This window comes from Triticum urartu, chromosome 5A (genome assembly GCF_056163025.1).
Source record: "Triticum urartu cultivar PI428250 chromosome 5A, HENAU_Tu73, whole genome shotgun sequence".
NCBI classification, from domain to species: Eukaryota; Viridiplantae; Streptophyta; class Magnoliopsida; order Poales; family Poaceae; genus Triticum; species Triticum urartu.
This window is the reverse complement of record NC_141877.1, coordinates 601,593,742-601,610,177: the sequence shown is the minus strand read 5'-3', so window position 1 is coordinate 601,610,177 and position 16,436 is coordinate 601,593,742. Positions and strand designations below refer to the sequence as shown.

The window sequence follows — 16,436 nt, the reverse complement described above, 5'->3', positions numbered from 1 at the left end:
TTGCTGCCTCCATGACCATGTGTGAGTAGTTCCCTTAGGACCTTAGGGTCCATAGTCGTAGCTAGAAGGCATCCTCGCTCTCTCTCTCTCTCTCTCTCTCTCTCTCTTGATCGGGATCAATATGATGTAATTAGTGGTGTGCTTATTGGGATATAATGAATTGTCACCTTATGATCAGATTGTTTATTGAAATATATTGAATCTTTTGAATTTCTTTCTTGTATAATTAAGTAGCTATGTATGCACTCCAATCTATTTGTCATGTTTCGCCAAGATTGATGGGTAGGTCATCAGAGGGAGTGATGCATAATAGAGGGTTCAATCTTGCGGTGATTCATCCGAGTGACAGAAACGGAACAATGACATATTTTATTGTTTCCACTAAGGATAAAATGATGGTTTTTATCACACTTGGGTGATAGTTTTTTCGTCTACGTTATGTCATCATGCTTATTGCAATGCTCTATTTCTCACAAACTTAATACTTTGAGATGCATGCCGGTTAGCTGTTTTGGGGTGGAATATTAGTTGTAGATGCGGTTGGATAACGGTCTACATATCACATATGTAATGCCTATATGAGATTATACCATGAACGATCACAATCATAAATATAAATATTGCAATTTAATCACTGCCCAACTATAATGTGTTCATCTGACCACACTTTTCTGCTTGGATGGATTCCACTAGTGAACCTATGGCCACAGGGGACTATTTTCCTTTACTGAAAACATCATCAAAAATACTTTACCTTGTTGTACAGTTATATTTATTTTATATATCTATCAATTCCTCTCATACCATGTGATTTAATCTTGTAAACTAGCAGGAGAAGAAACTTCGCAGCCTTCTTGAAGTGTTGGGGGCAAGTTTGTATTGTGTTTTGTGTGCAGGTGCTCGTTACCTCCTTCTGGTTCGAGGTGGCTTGGCGTTCCGACGGCTTGTTCCTTCATCAACAGAAGTACGTGCATGAGCTACTCGAGCGCGCCAGCATGCTTAATTGCAAGCCCGTTGCCACTCCTGTAGACACGAAGTCCAAGCTATCCGCGCTTGACGGCTCCCCGGCACCGGATGGCCCGTTCTATCGCTCCATTGTGGGTGCACTCCAGTACTTGACCCTCACTAGACCGGATTTGCAGTATGCAATGCAGCAGGTGTGCCTTCATATGCACACTCCTCACGACAGTCACTGGAACCTGGTGAAGCGGATTCTTTGGTACATCCGCGGCACTATGGCTCTTGGTGTCACCCTGGCAGCAGCATCCTCCACCGACATGGTCACCTACTCTGGTGCAAACTGGGCAGGCTGTCCGGACACTCGTCGCTACACATCTGGTTACTGCGTCTACCTCGGTCCCTCCCTCGTCTCGTGGTCCGATGATATCACGCTCCATCGCTGATGTCGAGTATTGGGTTGTGGCCAACGCTGTTGCCGAGTGCTCGTGGCTCCCGCAACTTCTTCAGGAGCTACATAATGATGTATCTCGAGCTACCTTGGTGTATTGTGACAACGTCTCCGCCGTTTATCCCTCCGCCAAGCTCGTTCATCATCGCCCCATGAAGCACATCAAGCTCGATATTACTTCGTGCATGAGCAGGTGGCTCTCGGGCATGTTCGTGTCTTGCATGTACCCACCACGCAGCAGTTTGCCGATGTCATGATGAAGGGGTTACCGACTACCACGTTCGAGGAGTTCCGGTCTAGTCTATGTGTCACTGGTGACGTATTAACTTGGGGGGGGGGGGGGGGGTTGAGCACTGTTGTTATTGCATGTATAATTGTATATCTGGTGGCTAGGATCTCTTGTATTTATTTATTACTAGCTTAGATATCTTCCGATCCTTCCCTTGTATAGCGGATACGGTTGAGATCTCGCAGCCCATGTACTCTATACTATGGCATATGAGCAATACAATTGTTGCAATGAAAGGACCCGTGACATCTATATGAAGGGCTAAGGTACGAAACGAGTCTGGTTGACAAAAATGTGGAAAAGTCCTTCTCTTCTGTGGTCTTCTAAAGTAAAGTGTTGTATTCTGGAGTATATCTAGCTTTGTACCAACGACATGCTATACTACCCTAAACCCTAAACCTTACCGCGCCAACCTGGTGAGAAAGCAGCGGGCCGTCATAGACTCATAGGTGTATGTCACATCCTCTTCCTCGGTGTTGGGGTATGGTCGAGCGCGCAAACCCTAATAAAAAGAAAAGAACTTGCATCTTCCGTGCTAGCTTTCTCTCTCTACAACTTGCAGCCGTCGTCCAATTACAAGCGTGCATGGTGGGTATGGCTCACGCGCGCGGACGAAACGGAAGGAAACCGCAAGCCAACAGCGTAAAGCTAGAAAAAGCGGCTGAGGCAATAAGCTGCGTGCATGAATGAGGCCTGGATTCATGATAGATGTGTGACCACTGGATACTGGGTGTGTGTGTGTGTGTGTCTATCCCGGGTTAATTACAACGCTTTTGGCCCTTTTTGTATCTTGAAGCCATGCATTACAACACTCTACGCTTGATTAAACAACTTACTTACATTATCGTCGCAGCCAAGATGCAAGTGAGGCGGCTGCAAGTTGGCTGGCAACCCTTTCTTTTCTTCACGGTTACTCTTTGTATATATAGTAGTAACGACTAGTAAACCATATCTATCTCGACATCGACGGCCGCCGCCAAAATTTCCCTTTAAATACCGCAGCCACTGCGACCCATCTCCTCACTCCCACTGCAGACCACAACAGAGAGAGCACTTGAGGCGGCTGCAAATTTTCTGCACACTGATCCCCTTGACAAGTCAACCGTCTCTCACTCCCACTCGCGTAAGATGGGAAGCGCTCAGGTATGTGCCGTACTTTAGTAGTGGTAGCACCAGTGCATCACACGGTCTAGCTCATTCGTTTGCATGCATGCATGCATGGTGCACATTCAGGACGTGAACCTGCTCCACAGCAGCAAAATGGAGGACGGCTGCGCACCGTTCGGCTCACGCACGACGGCGCTGTCCGTGCACAACGAGGAGGAGACGGCCATGCTCCCCATCACTGTGGCCGTGGGTGGCAACAAGCCCAGCGGCCGGTACATCCTGGTGGCGGGGCGCGCCGACGAGAAGGACGGCCTGCGCCAAGCGATCACGACGGGCGGCCTGAAGCCTCGGGTCACGTACCGCGTGGCCGGGTGGATCAGCCTGGGCGCAGGCGCAGAGCGGGCGACGGTGCGCGTCAACCTTGGTGTGGACGAGGACGACAACGGCAACGAGACCCTGGTGGAGTGCGGCGCGGTGTGCGCTGAGGCGCGCGGGTGGACGGAGATCATGGGCGCGTTCCGCCTCAGGACGGAGCCGCGCAGCGCCGCGGTTTACGTCCACGGAGCCCTCGCCGGCGTCGACGTCAAGGTCATGGATCTTCGTGTCTTCCAAACGGACCGCAAGGCGCGGTTCGGGCAACTCAGGGACAAGACTGACAAGGTAAGCATGCGTCCACGTAACCATGTTTTCATGTGCCACCTCCATGCATGGCTCTGCATGCATACTTGACGCGGCACGTAATGATGCATACTTGATGCAGGCGCGCAAGAGGGACGTGGTCCTCAAGCTGGGCGCGGCGACGGGAGCGGCGTCCGTGCGCGTTGTGCAGATGGATAGCGCCTTCCCATTCGGGACATGCATCAACACGACGGTGATCCAGAACCCAGCCTTCGTCGACTTCTTCACCAACCACATGGACTGGGCCGTCTTCGAGAACGAGCTCAAGTGGTACCACACGGAGGCGCAGCAAGGGCAGCTCAACTACCGCGACGCGGACGCGCTCCTCGACTTCTGTGACCGCCTCGGCAAGCGCGCCCGCGGCCACTGCGTCTTCTGGTCCGCCGACGGCGCTGTGCAGAAGTGGGTCAAGAACCTCGACCGCGACCAGCTCAGGTCCGCCGTCCAAAGCCGCATCCAGAGCCTGGTGTCCCGCTATGCCGGCAGGTTCCCGCACTACGACGTCGACAACGAGATGCTGCACGGCCGCTTCTTCCGGGACCGCCTCGGCGACGAGGACGTCCCGGCGTTCATGTTCAAGGAGGTCGCGCGCCTGGACCCGGACGCCGCGCTCTTCGTCAACGACTACAACGTGGAGTGCGCCAACGATCCCAACGCGACTCCCGACAAGTACGCCGAGCAGGTCGCATGGCTGCAGAGCTGCGGCGCGGTGGTGCGCGGCATCGGGCTGCAGGGCCACGTCAGCAACCCGGTCGGGGAGGTCGTCTGCGGCGCCCTCGACAGGCTCGCCGCCACGGGCATTCCCGTCTGGTTCACCGAGCTGGACGTGTGCGAGCCCGACGTTGGCCTCCGCGCCCAGGATCTGGAGGTGGTGCTCCGGGAGGCGTACGCGCACCCGGCGGTGGAGGGCGTCGTGTTCTGGGGCATCATGCAGGGCAAAATGTGGCGCAAGGACGCCTGGCTTGTCGACGCCGACGGCACCGTGAACGAGGCAGGCCAGACGCTCCTGAATCTCCAGAAGGAATGGAAGACGGACGCGCGTGGGAACGTCGACGGCGATGGGAACTTCAAATTCAGGGGCTTCCATGGCAGATACGTCGTGGAGGTCACGACGGCGACGGGGAAGCAGATGCTGAAGACCTTCACCGTGGAGAAAGGGGACAACACTCCTCTCCTCGTGGATTTGGTCGATGCCTGACGGTGAATCTATCTAATTACATGCATGGACGACACGTGAACGAATAAGCTGTATAATTTTCACATTTCCAAGGTAATGGGTATTGTATTTTGTAAGAGAAATGTAAGGTATTGTGCTGCCTAAATCTGATGTCGATGGAGATGATTGAAGCAAATGACATATGTTGTTCAAAAGATTTGTTCTAATTTATTTTTGTCAATTGATTAAAGTAATAATATTACAAAGAAAAAATTGCAGCTGAGATATAACACAAAACCACATTTCGAAAGTAATTAAGAATTTCAACTGATACCCACAACTGTAGGACTAAGTAGTAACGACAAAACACATAAGGCTGGTTCCATTGCATGGGTGCTTAGATGAGATGCTAAGCATATTAAATAGCTTAACAATCAAACTCTCCAATGCATAGGTTCTTTAATCTAATTAATCACTTAATGAAAAAAATGATGTGTGGGCCCCATGTTTAAGTGACTAGGGGGACGGCTTGGTTTGAGTACTTCGAAGGGGCTTGCCGACGAGGACGAGGACGAGGCTGACCTCTGACGGATGCATCTGGGGCTCATCGTCGAGGATCACATGCGTCTCAAGCTGTACAAGAAGGGGCTTCACGACGAGGACGAGGACGGACCGTCCAAGAGTGGGGCCTGCAATGATCGAGCTTTCATCGGAATAGTTCAAATTTGTAGTGTGCAATGTACTTTGAATTTAATTATGCTATCTATGTGTGATCAATCTAATTACATACATGGTGACTGAAAGGACGGCACGTCCAGGAATAAGGTTGTACAATTTTCACATTTCGATATAAGGTAACAGTATTGTACTTTGTAAGATGATTAAAGCAAACAACCTATTGATCATTATAATTATACAAAAGTTTTGTCAATTGAGTAATGTAATGAAACTAGGAAGAGAAAATTGCCTATGTTGTTCAAAAGATTTGTTCTGAATTATTTTTTGTCAACTGAGTAAAGTACAAATATTAAGAAGAGAAAATCGCAACTGGGATAACAAAAAACAACAACTATAAAATAAGGGATTTAATACCTGTTGGAAATATGCCCTAGAGGCAATAATAAATTGATTATTATAATATTTTCTTGTTCATGATAAATGTTTATTATTCATGCTATAATTGTATTGTCCGGAAACTTAAATACATGTGTGAATATATAAACAACACCGTGTCCCTAGTAAGCCTCTACTAGAGTAGCTCATTGATCAAAGATGGTTAAGGTTTCCTAATCATATACATGAGTTGTCATTTGATAACGGAATCACATTATTAGGAGAGTGATGTGATGGACAGACCCAACCGTAAGCTTAGCATCAGATCGTATCACTTAGTTATTTGCTACAACTTTCTTCATGTCAAGTATCTGTTCTTTAGACCATGAGATCATATCACTCTCGGATACTGGAGGAATACCTTGTGTGCTATCAAATGTCATTTCTCGGTTGGGTGTTCGTAGGAAGATTTTTGATTTTCATGCTTCATTGCCCATAAGTGGCATCATGAGCTAGGTCTATGCGTAGATGTATATGCACGAGTAGAACACAAATACGTTATGGGAGTTGATGTTCAGATTGCTTACCTCCCTTGTCTTATTCGGATTCGACAGTATTGTGGGATGAAGCGGCTAGGACCAGAACTGGGACTAAAGGCCCTCCACGTGGCCGCTGCCTGGAGGTCCACCTTTAGTCCCGGTTGGTAACACCTACCGGTACTAAAGGATTTTTTTGAATTTTTTTAAAATAATAATAATTTAAAAAAAATTGAATTTTTTCTCGATTTTCAAATTTCTGAATTATTTTAACCTCTAATCTCTAATCACCCCTCATCACTGCTCAATTTAATCTCTAATCACCCCTCATCATTCCAAATCATCTAACTTTCCGGACGGTCACCCATCCTCCCACTCCCCCAGCCTGATTATCCCTCGTTTCCAAGTCTGCACTTGTTGTTTTGCTGACAATACTAAGATGTCAATCCTATTAACCCTCATGAGTTTAGCTTGAGCATGAAGTCACACATTTCACTGTTTGAGTTTAAAACTATTATTCTAAAAATAATTATTATTTAGTAACACTAATATTTCTTGAATACGTAGTTTGACCATTGTTTGACCACAGTTTGACCAGATTTGACCAAAATTCAAAAAAACTGAAATTATTATTTAGTAACACTAATATTCTTGAATAATTATTTAGTAACACTAATACTTTTTGAATAAGTAGTTTGACCATAGTTTGACCAGATTTAACGAATTTTTTTTAAAAAAACTGAAATTTGAGCATAACTTGTTTCCTTTTGGAATTTGAGAATTCTACAAATTTGCAAACAGGCCATAGGCTGTCAAAATCGGATGCGGATTTTCGTGCTGAACATTTTGATATATTATATGTTTTTTTTCTGACATCATATGCAAAAGTTATAGCCGTTTTACATTTTCCCTACACTTTTTGCAAAACATGTCCAAATTTAAGTTTTTAAATTTTCCTAACTAGTAGATGTAGTAACATAACTACATCTCGAAAGATTTTAACTTTTGAAGTTTTTATCATTTTCTTTTGCTTTTCACAAAACTGAAAAGGCGATACACGGGGGAGGGGGGTAGGATTTGAAAATTGCACCATTACTACCGGTTCGTGGCACGAACCGGTACTAAAGGTCTAACCTTTAGTACCGGTTCATGGTTCATGCCACGAGCCGGTACTAATGGGCATCGCACCCTTTAGTCCCGGTTCATGGCACCAACCGGGACTAAAGGTCCCATTTGAACCGGGAGTAATGCATGTATGGTGCCCTAGCCGCTCGAACTGGGACTAATGCTCACATTAGTCCCGGTTCGTAATGCAACCGGTACTAATGCTCTTTTCTGGCCGAACCAAAGCCCCTTTTTCTACTAGTGTAACAAGCAACTTGTATTGGATAAAACTGGCTGGCGGGTGTCTGTCTCTCCCACCTTAGTTGAATCTGATTTGACAATGACAGTCCTTGTAGAAGGTTAAAAGGCAACGTGTATATCACCGTTGTGGTTTTGCGTAGATAAGAATTGTTCTTATAGTTTGCCCTCGAAGCCACGTAAAATTTGCAAGAACAAAGTAGAGGACGTCTAACTTGTTTTTGCAGGGCATGTTGTGATGTGGTATGGTCAAAACCTGATATGATATATGTTGATGTATGAGATAATCATGTTTTATAATAGGTTCACAACTTGCATGTCGATGACTACGGCAACCGATAGGAGCCATAGGGTCGTCTTTAATTTACTGTATGACATGTGTGTCAATCATTAAACGCCATGTAATTGTTTTACTTTATCGCTATGAGTTAGCAATAGTCGTAGAAGCAATAATTGGCGGAGACAACCACATGGCGGCATGATGATGGAGATCATGTTGTCATACCGGTGATGATAGAGATCATGCCGGTGCTTTGAAGACGGAGATCAAAAGCACAAGGGGTGTGTTTGGTTGCCTGCATTTGGCCCAACCAGGCCCGCACAGAAAGTTTCCGACCTGTTTGGTAGTCCGCATACACTGTTCGGCCTGCATCGCACGAAGTTCAAAGCAGTTCCTAGCCAGGCCCAAGAGCTATGCCCGAATCTTCATGAACATGCGGAACAGGCGGCTAATGCAAATCTGGCCCATGTGGGGGAGAATAAGATTTCATGATCAAGAGTGAACTTGGGAAGAGAATGAGAGCCGAGCTCTAGCTAAAAATGAGCTCCACTTGCTTTGTATCTATGGATGGTGCGAACCGGTTGCCAGATTTGTGTTTAGGTGGCTGATCTGGTCTGATACAATTTGTGTTTTGTACTATTACTAAATAGTCCTAGAGGTTTTCAAGGATAGACGTATCTGTATCATACAATAGCAATGCCAAGATGGTTACATCGTCATTTTACAATCAACATAACGACCACATAGGTCAACACTCCTCACGCCGACTACTTGCTGCGCGGCAACCTACCACCTTAAAAGGTACAAACCCATCACTCTATAATAGATTCGCCGTCCTCCAGCTCTGTTCTTCCTCAGCTACCTACTCAAGTCACGTGTTAGACGAAGGTGATGCCCAATTGAAGAGAACATCTTGTTTGGTCCTCTTTGTCGCCAAAGCCACAAATGTCACGGTCGTACAAGTATCTCTCGAGAGCCCTGGGCCTGGGTCAATCGAAGTCCACCCATCCATAATCTCAGAGTTTGGATTAAACATCCATTGTGGTTTTCCCCACCCCTCGAGCATGTCAAACCACACCTATCTTGCTAGCACACAAGCCAAGAGAACATGTTGGGGCATTCCTGGCTCCCGGTCGCAAAGTGGATGCATAAGGCCATGCCTTTGAAGTCTATCTGCAGTCCAACACTAGTTTCTGGCTACCAGCCAGACGAAGATATTGCATGATGTTGGGGCACGTAACCTACAAATTTGAGCCGCTCTAGCGTTGTCAGCTCTACCATCAAAGAATGTTCGGTAGGCCCACTGAGCAAAAAATTGTCATCGCACTCCCAAGACCACATGCTGGCATCCTGAGTGCCCTCCATGAGCTGAACATCGTTAAGGCAATCCATGAGTCGAAAGAACTCGACCAACGCACGCTCTTGCATGTTAGGGTTCACATCCGGCCACCAACCCCATTCAATCCTTCTCTCACTGTGTGTGTCCTAGTGACTTCTTGTTGACACAAGCAAATAGGTTGGGTGCAACATATTCTATCTTTCCTTTGCTCAACCACCAATCCGTCCAAAAAAGTGCCTTGTAGACCCTAAACAAGCCGGGCCAGTTGGTCGATCATCGACAACCGCAGGACCCCGCCGCTTAGGTCATATTGGTGTAAAGCACATGAAGAAACTCCATATTGATGGATTTTTGGAATCACTTCATTATGAATCATTTGAAACAGTTGAGAATTTTGAATTTTTTATTAGTGTTAGGAGTTACACATGTATGTGGGGACAACAACATTGTCGCATGTAAAATCTCTGCAGATCATCAGATCCATCCATCACCTATCTTGGCATAGGCATAGTTCCGGTCTCATATGACTTTAATGTTTTCAGTATGTCCTTTTTGTTTGCTTTGTCAAACTATTAGAGTTGATTGTGTGCATATTTATTATGCAGATGATGTATGTTGCTTATCATGCTTTCTATTCGCTTGATGCTACATTTTGAATTGATAAAATTGACATTTATTAAAAAATATATGTTGTTGAGGACATGCACATAATTTACCATGGTAGCTTCCATATGAAACTATGAAAGTACTTTATCAATGTCACAAGAGGCCACTGGCAAACCATTGATGATTATTCCATCGAACAAGTAAGAAATAGGAGCAGATATATTACATATTGACGCGTGACCTGTGAGCGATACCTACCAGACATGCATAAAAAAGTTGGGGTAAATTGTTACAAGTTCCCATTTAATTGGGAGTTTGTGCAACTCACTCAATATTAACACTACCAAGGTAGCACAACAAAGTAACCAAAGCAAATGCAAATACTAACTACTCCCTTTGTTCCTAAATATAAGTATTTCTAGAGACTCCAATATAGACTACATACGGATGCATATATACATAGTTTAGAGTGTAGATTCATTCATTTTGCTCTGAATGTAGTCCATATTGAAATCTCTAGAAAGACTTATATTTATGAACAGAGGAAGCACAAAGTAAACAATACCGTCTTTTTGTGACACAAAAATTGCAATAGCTTCTATGCTTCTACGTACCCATTAAAATTTTGACCACCATGATGGCTCGCCACGCTAAATAATTAACTATGTTAATTTCATATCATGGGAGTGCATTCTTCAAACTCCTGGCATATACTTCTAGCCTATTTAATCCTTCTCTTGGAGAATTTGCTTCACCCAACTGTTTCACCATTGCACTGCCAATGATCACGCCATCTGCACCCCAGTCGGCAATCTATATATGTACATTTATAAGTGGATGTTAGCAATGTAATTACCTTGTTGAGATTTTGCAGTCAAGATTAACAACTTTTGGTGAATCTTTTTGTGTGTTGTTTACCTGGCTAACATGTTCCGGGGTTGATATGCCAAAGCCGACCGCCACTGCCTTGTTTGTGACCTGCAGACCATTATAAAAGATATGTGACCGGTGATACTTTCAACATAATGATGGGAAAATTGACACTATTTGTTTTCTGGTTAACTTTAATTAATTTGATGGTTCTAAAATTCTTTTCTACAAACCTGTCTAATCTCCTGAAGAAGATCCTTGAGATGTGGGTTTACGGTTGCCCGGGCTCCTGTAACTCCAATGGCACTTACCTGCATGATGCAAATTAGTTAGAGGATAAAATTTTAATTATGGGATCGACCACAAAGCCAAAATTGGAATAAGAAGTTAGGATTTTGCGCATGTGTTGTGCACTTACAAGATAAATGAACCCTTCTGAAGCTTTTGTGATTTCTTTCATCCTCTCTAATGGTGTAGCTGGTGTTGTAAGGAGAATCTACATTCATCATTGGTTTAAAACATATAACTTGTTAATGACTGGTTCGCTTAATCCCGAGTTCTGCTAGCATTGCATTAATCTTGAGGGGGCATGCACATACCAGTTCTAGTTTGTTCTCGACGATTTCTTTCCTGAAACCGCATATCTCGTCGTATGGAAGGTCGGGTATGATAAGACCTGGAGTACATGTAAAGAGTGTGAATTAGTAAATCCATTTGTATTATAAACATCGGTTGAAATAATTAGTTTGCTAAGGGTTCATTTAGTTTGAAGGATATCTGCTTTATCTATAAAGCGGGCGAAAGCCTATTTCTTTCTCTCTCTCTTTTTTAGGCGAAAGCCTATTTCAAGAGCTTAGAGGATTTCCTCGGAAAATTCTCTGTGGATGAGCATAAAATTCCTTCAGAATACTATTCATTTCACCTCGCAAAAAAAAGGAATACTATTCATTTCATATTCTTTTGGAGAAAACTACACATCGGATCGAAACTCATGATGGCAACTGCACATTCATATTAATTCAAACGGTTTGGTTTCGTTCAAAGCGAATAAGCTAGTCGTAATTGATCTAGTTACCTTTGACACCGGCTTCTTTGGCAGCGGCAGCGAAGTTCCCCGTCCCACGGCGCACAATGGGGTTGAAATAAGAGAAGATGACCACGGGGCAGGACAGCTCTGGCGTCACCTCCTTGAGCATCGACATCACGGCGTCCGTGGTCGCGCCGGCAGCCAACGCCCGCGCAGCGGAGGCCTGGATCACCGGCCCGTCCAAGGAGGGGTCCGAGAAGGGCATGCCGAGCTCGATGACGTCGGCGCCGAGGGAGTCGAGTAGCCTGAGCGCCTTCGCCGTGGTCGCCAGGTCGGGGTCGCCGGCGGTGATGTACGGGATGAACGCCGTCTGCGCACGCGCAACAATGAAATTAAACCTTGGTCAACTCAGCTTCATCCTTCATAGCTAGGCTCGGGGGCACGTACCTTGCCACTCGCCCTGACCCGAGACATGGCCTCCGCCACGGAAAGGCCGCGCTCGCCGGCCGCGGACCGCGACGCGCGCTTCGCAGAAGGCGCGGGCGCGGTCACCGCTGCGACCGCCCGGACGACAAGCCTCCCCGGCGCGGCCACCGTCACGGCTGCCGCATGCCGTTGGCGCATCGGGTGGCTCAGCGACGTAGCCGTGGACGACGTGGAGGGGGGCGCCTTGAGCGCGAAAGCCATGTCGCCTAACGGATCGATGCTACGCACTTGACTAGTTGTTCACTGTATCTAGCACTTGGAGTCGAGAGCTGGGTCAGGCTTGAACCGTGGATGGGTTGGATACTGGGGGTGTGCGCGCGTTTATATACTAGGGGACTCCGCGGCGACAGAGAGCTAAGAGTCACTGGCAGGGCAGGACGACGGAGACGGAGGCACCGGTGCAGTGTGGTGGGGGAGGAACCCAGGACGCGTTTCACCGTGAAGAACGTGTCTCGCGCTCGGCGGAGAAGAGGCGCATGCTCCTTCATGTGATGCGTCCACCGTACGTACAGTGGCACCGATGGCGAGGAAACGGCGTGGCCGGCCGGGCTCCCGTTCACCGGTGAGCGAGCGTCACGTGGCTGACGTCAAAACTAGTGGTGGAGTCAACCAGAGGACTGACTGATCAGTCGATGGCATCACATCACGGCACGGCACTGCACATGTATGTTGTGCTTGTATCACGAGCACGTGTTCTCCGCGCCTGTGGTAATCAGCAGACTTGCAGCCAGGCAGCCCCTGACCAGGCCTTCAGCTTCTACTCCCCCCGTTTTCAAATATTTGTCTTTCTAAACATTTTAAATGGTTACAACATACGGATGTACTATGTAGACATATTTTAGAGTGTAGATTCACTCATTTTGCTTCACATGTAGTCATTTGTTGAAATCGCTAAAAAGACAAATATTTGAAAACGAAGGGAGTAGAATACTCGCAATTTGGCTCGTGATTGTCAGGGCGTGTTTAGAGGCTCTATATGCACATGCATATGACGTCTTAATTTTGGATTTGGTGGTGGTGGTAGTTTGGGGTTTCCTTCCCCCTATAGTTAGGTTTGTTGAGTCACCGATGCTTCGGCCATGGTTACGGTGCTCAGTATCTTGGTGAAGGCGGCAAGGCTCCGGCGACGTCCTAGACTCAAAATAATATCCATCTCGCCTTATCAATGCTCCAGCGGTGCATCAAGCATTGATGGAGGGCATGTGAGGCTGTGTCCCTCACAGATCTGTTTGGGTCTGCTCGGCTTTGATCTTTGATGGATGTGTTTGGATCCGGTCAACATTGGTCTTCGACAGCTCCATCTTGATTGGGCATGCGCTTGGTTGTTACTCTGTTTGCAGCTACGGTCCTTCTGATCTACGTTTTTCTTCGTTGGTGACAGTTGCTGCTTCCGTGCGCTGATAATTTTTCGACTTTCAGCTACAACAATATTTGCCCGACTCTAGGAAAGGATGAATACTGGCGGTGGAACGCCTTCAACTTGTTCCAGTTCGTGTAGTCGTTGCTGGATACTCCATGGAACTGGTTGTAATTTTTTTTTCTTTTTACTTTGGCGGTTATTACATCTTATTAATAAATCAAAAGAATTTATTTATTAAAAAAGCATTTGGACCACGACACATGTCTGCATGTTCCCGAGGATAAGGGCATTTCCATCACGGACACGTAAAATAGACGCAGTATTTCATCCGCACCCACGGACAGTGATACGGGAGGCAGCCATCCAACCTTATCCCTCAAACTACAAGACACATTGCAAACATAATTTGAACAAACTAGACAAATTTCATGCAACTCGGATGATTTTTATTTGAACTGGACCAAATTCATTACATTTTCAACATGTTCCAACTAAACAAAAGCGGGCATAACATTTTTTAACCTAGCCTAAATCTTTGCAAGTCATGGTTGCATTCATGTTCCACGTCATCTCTTCCCCTTGTCCGGCAAGCTTAATTGCAGTGAGCTTCGGAAAAGTGAAACTGAGGATTTTGTACGAAGGGAAGACTAGGACGACATGGGACACGAGACATGCCCATGTCTATGTTCAACGTCCCACTCTTCCTCGCCGAAGTCCATCATGTGGACATTTCCGGCCGAGGTGAGGTCCATGATTAACATGAAAGGGTCGGCCATGTGGTCAAGCACGAACCATGTGGGCGGCATGACCGAGGCAGAGCTAGCAACATCCGCGATCCCTTGTGCCTTTTTCTGTGTCCGCCTCCTTGTTGATCTCCGTGAAAAAAGCGTTAGTCTCCGCTCACATGACGCACAGCTGCCATTGCTCCCTACGCATGGACTGGCACATGGCCCGCAACTCATCCAAGGAAACCGGATTCTCCGTGAACATAGCCGCGACGGCATCCTCGTTTAGCGAGCACTCGGCGGCGCTCGTTGAGGAGCCAAAGGTTGTAGCGTTGGTCCGCCTGCATCAGCCGCAACGCCGTCACCGGTGGCCCGACTGATCTTTCGTCATGATGGCGTTAAAGTGATTCTGCTCCATGGTGAAACTGGCATGGACCGGCCGCACAGCAGGCTTGCCCGGCTGCAAGGCCGACAAATTCATGCTTCTACTCCCGCAGAGAGACTCTCCCACATCATTCTAGAGCTCGCGGTTATGGCAAAGGTGATATGGTGTGGATCGTGCCGGGCATGGCCACATATAAATGGCGGACACCGGTCAGATCAAGCGGCCGGTGTTTCAATGCCGGCATTTTGTGGTTTTGATCGATGGTCCATCGTGTTGGATGGTTTGCAGCATTCAGACAGCTTGATACAAGCAGAACCATGGTACACAGGGACTGATGGTAGTACCGTGGGCGTGATCTATGTCATCAAGTGACGCCACCAATTGACGTCAAGAAGGTGACGCACTTCGCTCACATGTCCGTTAATTTGTGCTTGCAGGGACGAGCCGGCCTGGCCACGTCGTTTCCGAGTCAGTCTAAGTGCACTGGATGGCGTACGTACTTACAGGAGCACGTATCGTGCATGTGCCAACCGCACTGAACCTAGACCATCTTCAGCCAAATGCCTCTAATTCGATCCCTCAAACGCCTGCACATATGCCCGACCGATGATCGGATGTGTCTGCTTTGATTCCCTATTTATCCATCCGTACAGTCACAATTTTTATTTTTGTTCTTATATGTCCGATTATTTGCATGTGATTGGTGACGATGAAGAGAAAAAGAAAGAAACGAATAAATAAAGAAAAAGAAAAGATGATCCGTGATGAGGCCGCGTTCTATGTGACGGATTGACCGGGCGCGTCCAGGCGTATCCGCGAGCCTTCATATCCTCCCCATATTCGAGATGGATATGAGGGTTTGCGAATAGCCCGGACATATAGGAAAGATATGAGGCGTTCGGTTGGGTTAATTTTTTACTACTTTTTGCTTCTCTCTCCTGTCCGGTCAATGGTCCCCGCGTACGCCCGGTCAATTTGAGGAGTCTAGTTGTAGATGCTCTTGGTACTAGCTTTTGTTTGCATGATAATATGTGTCTCATTTATATCATAAAGACCAAAATACAAGTCACGTAAGGACCGGCATGACAAAACTGAAAAGATAGCACATCAGCCGCCGAAGAAAAGAATGACGACTCACCTCCTCACCCGAACTCGACGCATCTTCATCGCTGATATGCAGCTTTGCAGACCTCCAAGGTGGCTCCCCAAAAGTGAAGCCCTTACTGTTGAACGAATTGTACCGGGGCAACATCCCGGGCATGCCATCGAACTTCAGATCTGGCACCCCACCACGACTAAGACGTCGTAAGAGGAAACCATACCTGTCATCCATGAACCACGAACCCAGCACACGCTTCGTCTTCCAGATGTCGTCGATGCAGACCACAATCTGCTTCCGCTCCTGAACTACCTCCCAAGCTTCGCGCCGACGCTGGAGCAAACGTCGTCGCAACGGCGGAGCCCGAGGACACAGGTCCACCACGAGGATGCCGTCGCCGCCACACCATCCTTACTTGAACAGACTGGTTTCCAAATTCATCCCCAACCATAGGACCGATGGCCTCGTCAGGAAAGGATCCGAAGAATTGTTATTCATCGTCGTCATCGTCGCCGCCGAAGCCAAGACGATGAACAGGCTAAAAACCTAGACTATGAGAGAGTAAATACGATCTACGCGCGTGAATCAGGCGACCCCTCTCACCACCGATGACCGAGGTCGCCGGCGGAGGGAAGCCGCCGAAGGACAGCGCTAGAAGATTGGCTTCCTC

At 47.1% G+C, this 16,436-nt stretch overlaps 2 protein-coding genes across 2 annotated transcripts; one reads left to right on the top strand and one right to left on the bottom strand.

Moving 5' to 3' along the window:
• The first annotated feature begins 2,711 nt into the window (after positions 1 to 2,711).
• LOC125506156 (endo-1,4-beta-xylanase 1) lies at positions 2,712 to 4,865 on the top strand. Its single transcript, XM_048671019.2, has 3 exons — positions 2,712 to 2,840; positions 2,931 to 3,464; positions 3,565 to 4,865. Exons 1-3 carry the CDS (start codon positions 2,826 to 2,828, stop codon positions 4,678 to 4,680), a joined length of 1,665 nt encoding a protein of 554 aa, XP_048526976.1. The 5' UTR covers positions 2,712 to 2,825; the 3' UTR covers positions 4,681 to 4,865.
• A 5,102-nt stretch (positions 4,866 to 9,967) lies between these two features.
• LOC125506155 (tryptophan synthase alpha chain-like) lies at positions 9,968 to 12,505 on the bottom strand. Its single transcript, XM_048671017.2, has 7 exons — positions 12,159 to 12,505; positions 11,760 to 12,081; positions 11,284 to 11,360; positions 11,103 to 11,180; positions 10,918 to 10,995; positions 10,733 to 10,792; positions 9,968 to 10,627 (listed from the first exon to the last, which is right to left on the bottom strand). Exons 1-7 carry the CDS (start codon positions 12,396 to 12,398, stop codon positions 10,493 to 10,495), a joined length of 990 nt encoding a protein of 329 aa, XP_048526974.2. The 5' UTR covers positions 12,399 to 12,505; the 3' UTR covers positions 9,968 to 10,492.
• Positions 12,506 to 16,436: the final 3,931 nt, after the last annotated feature.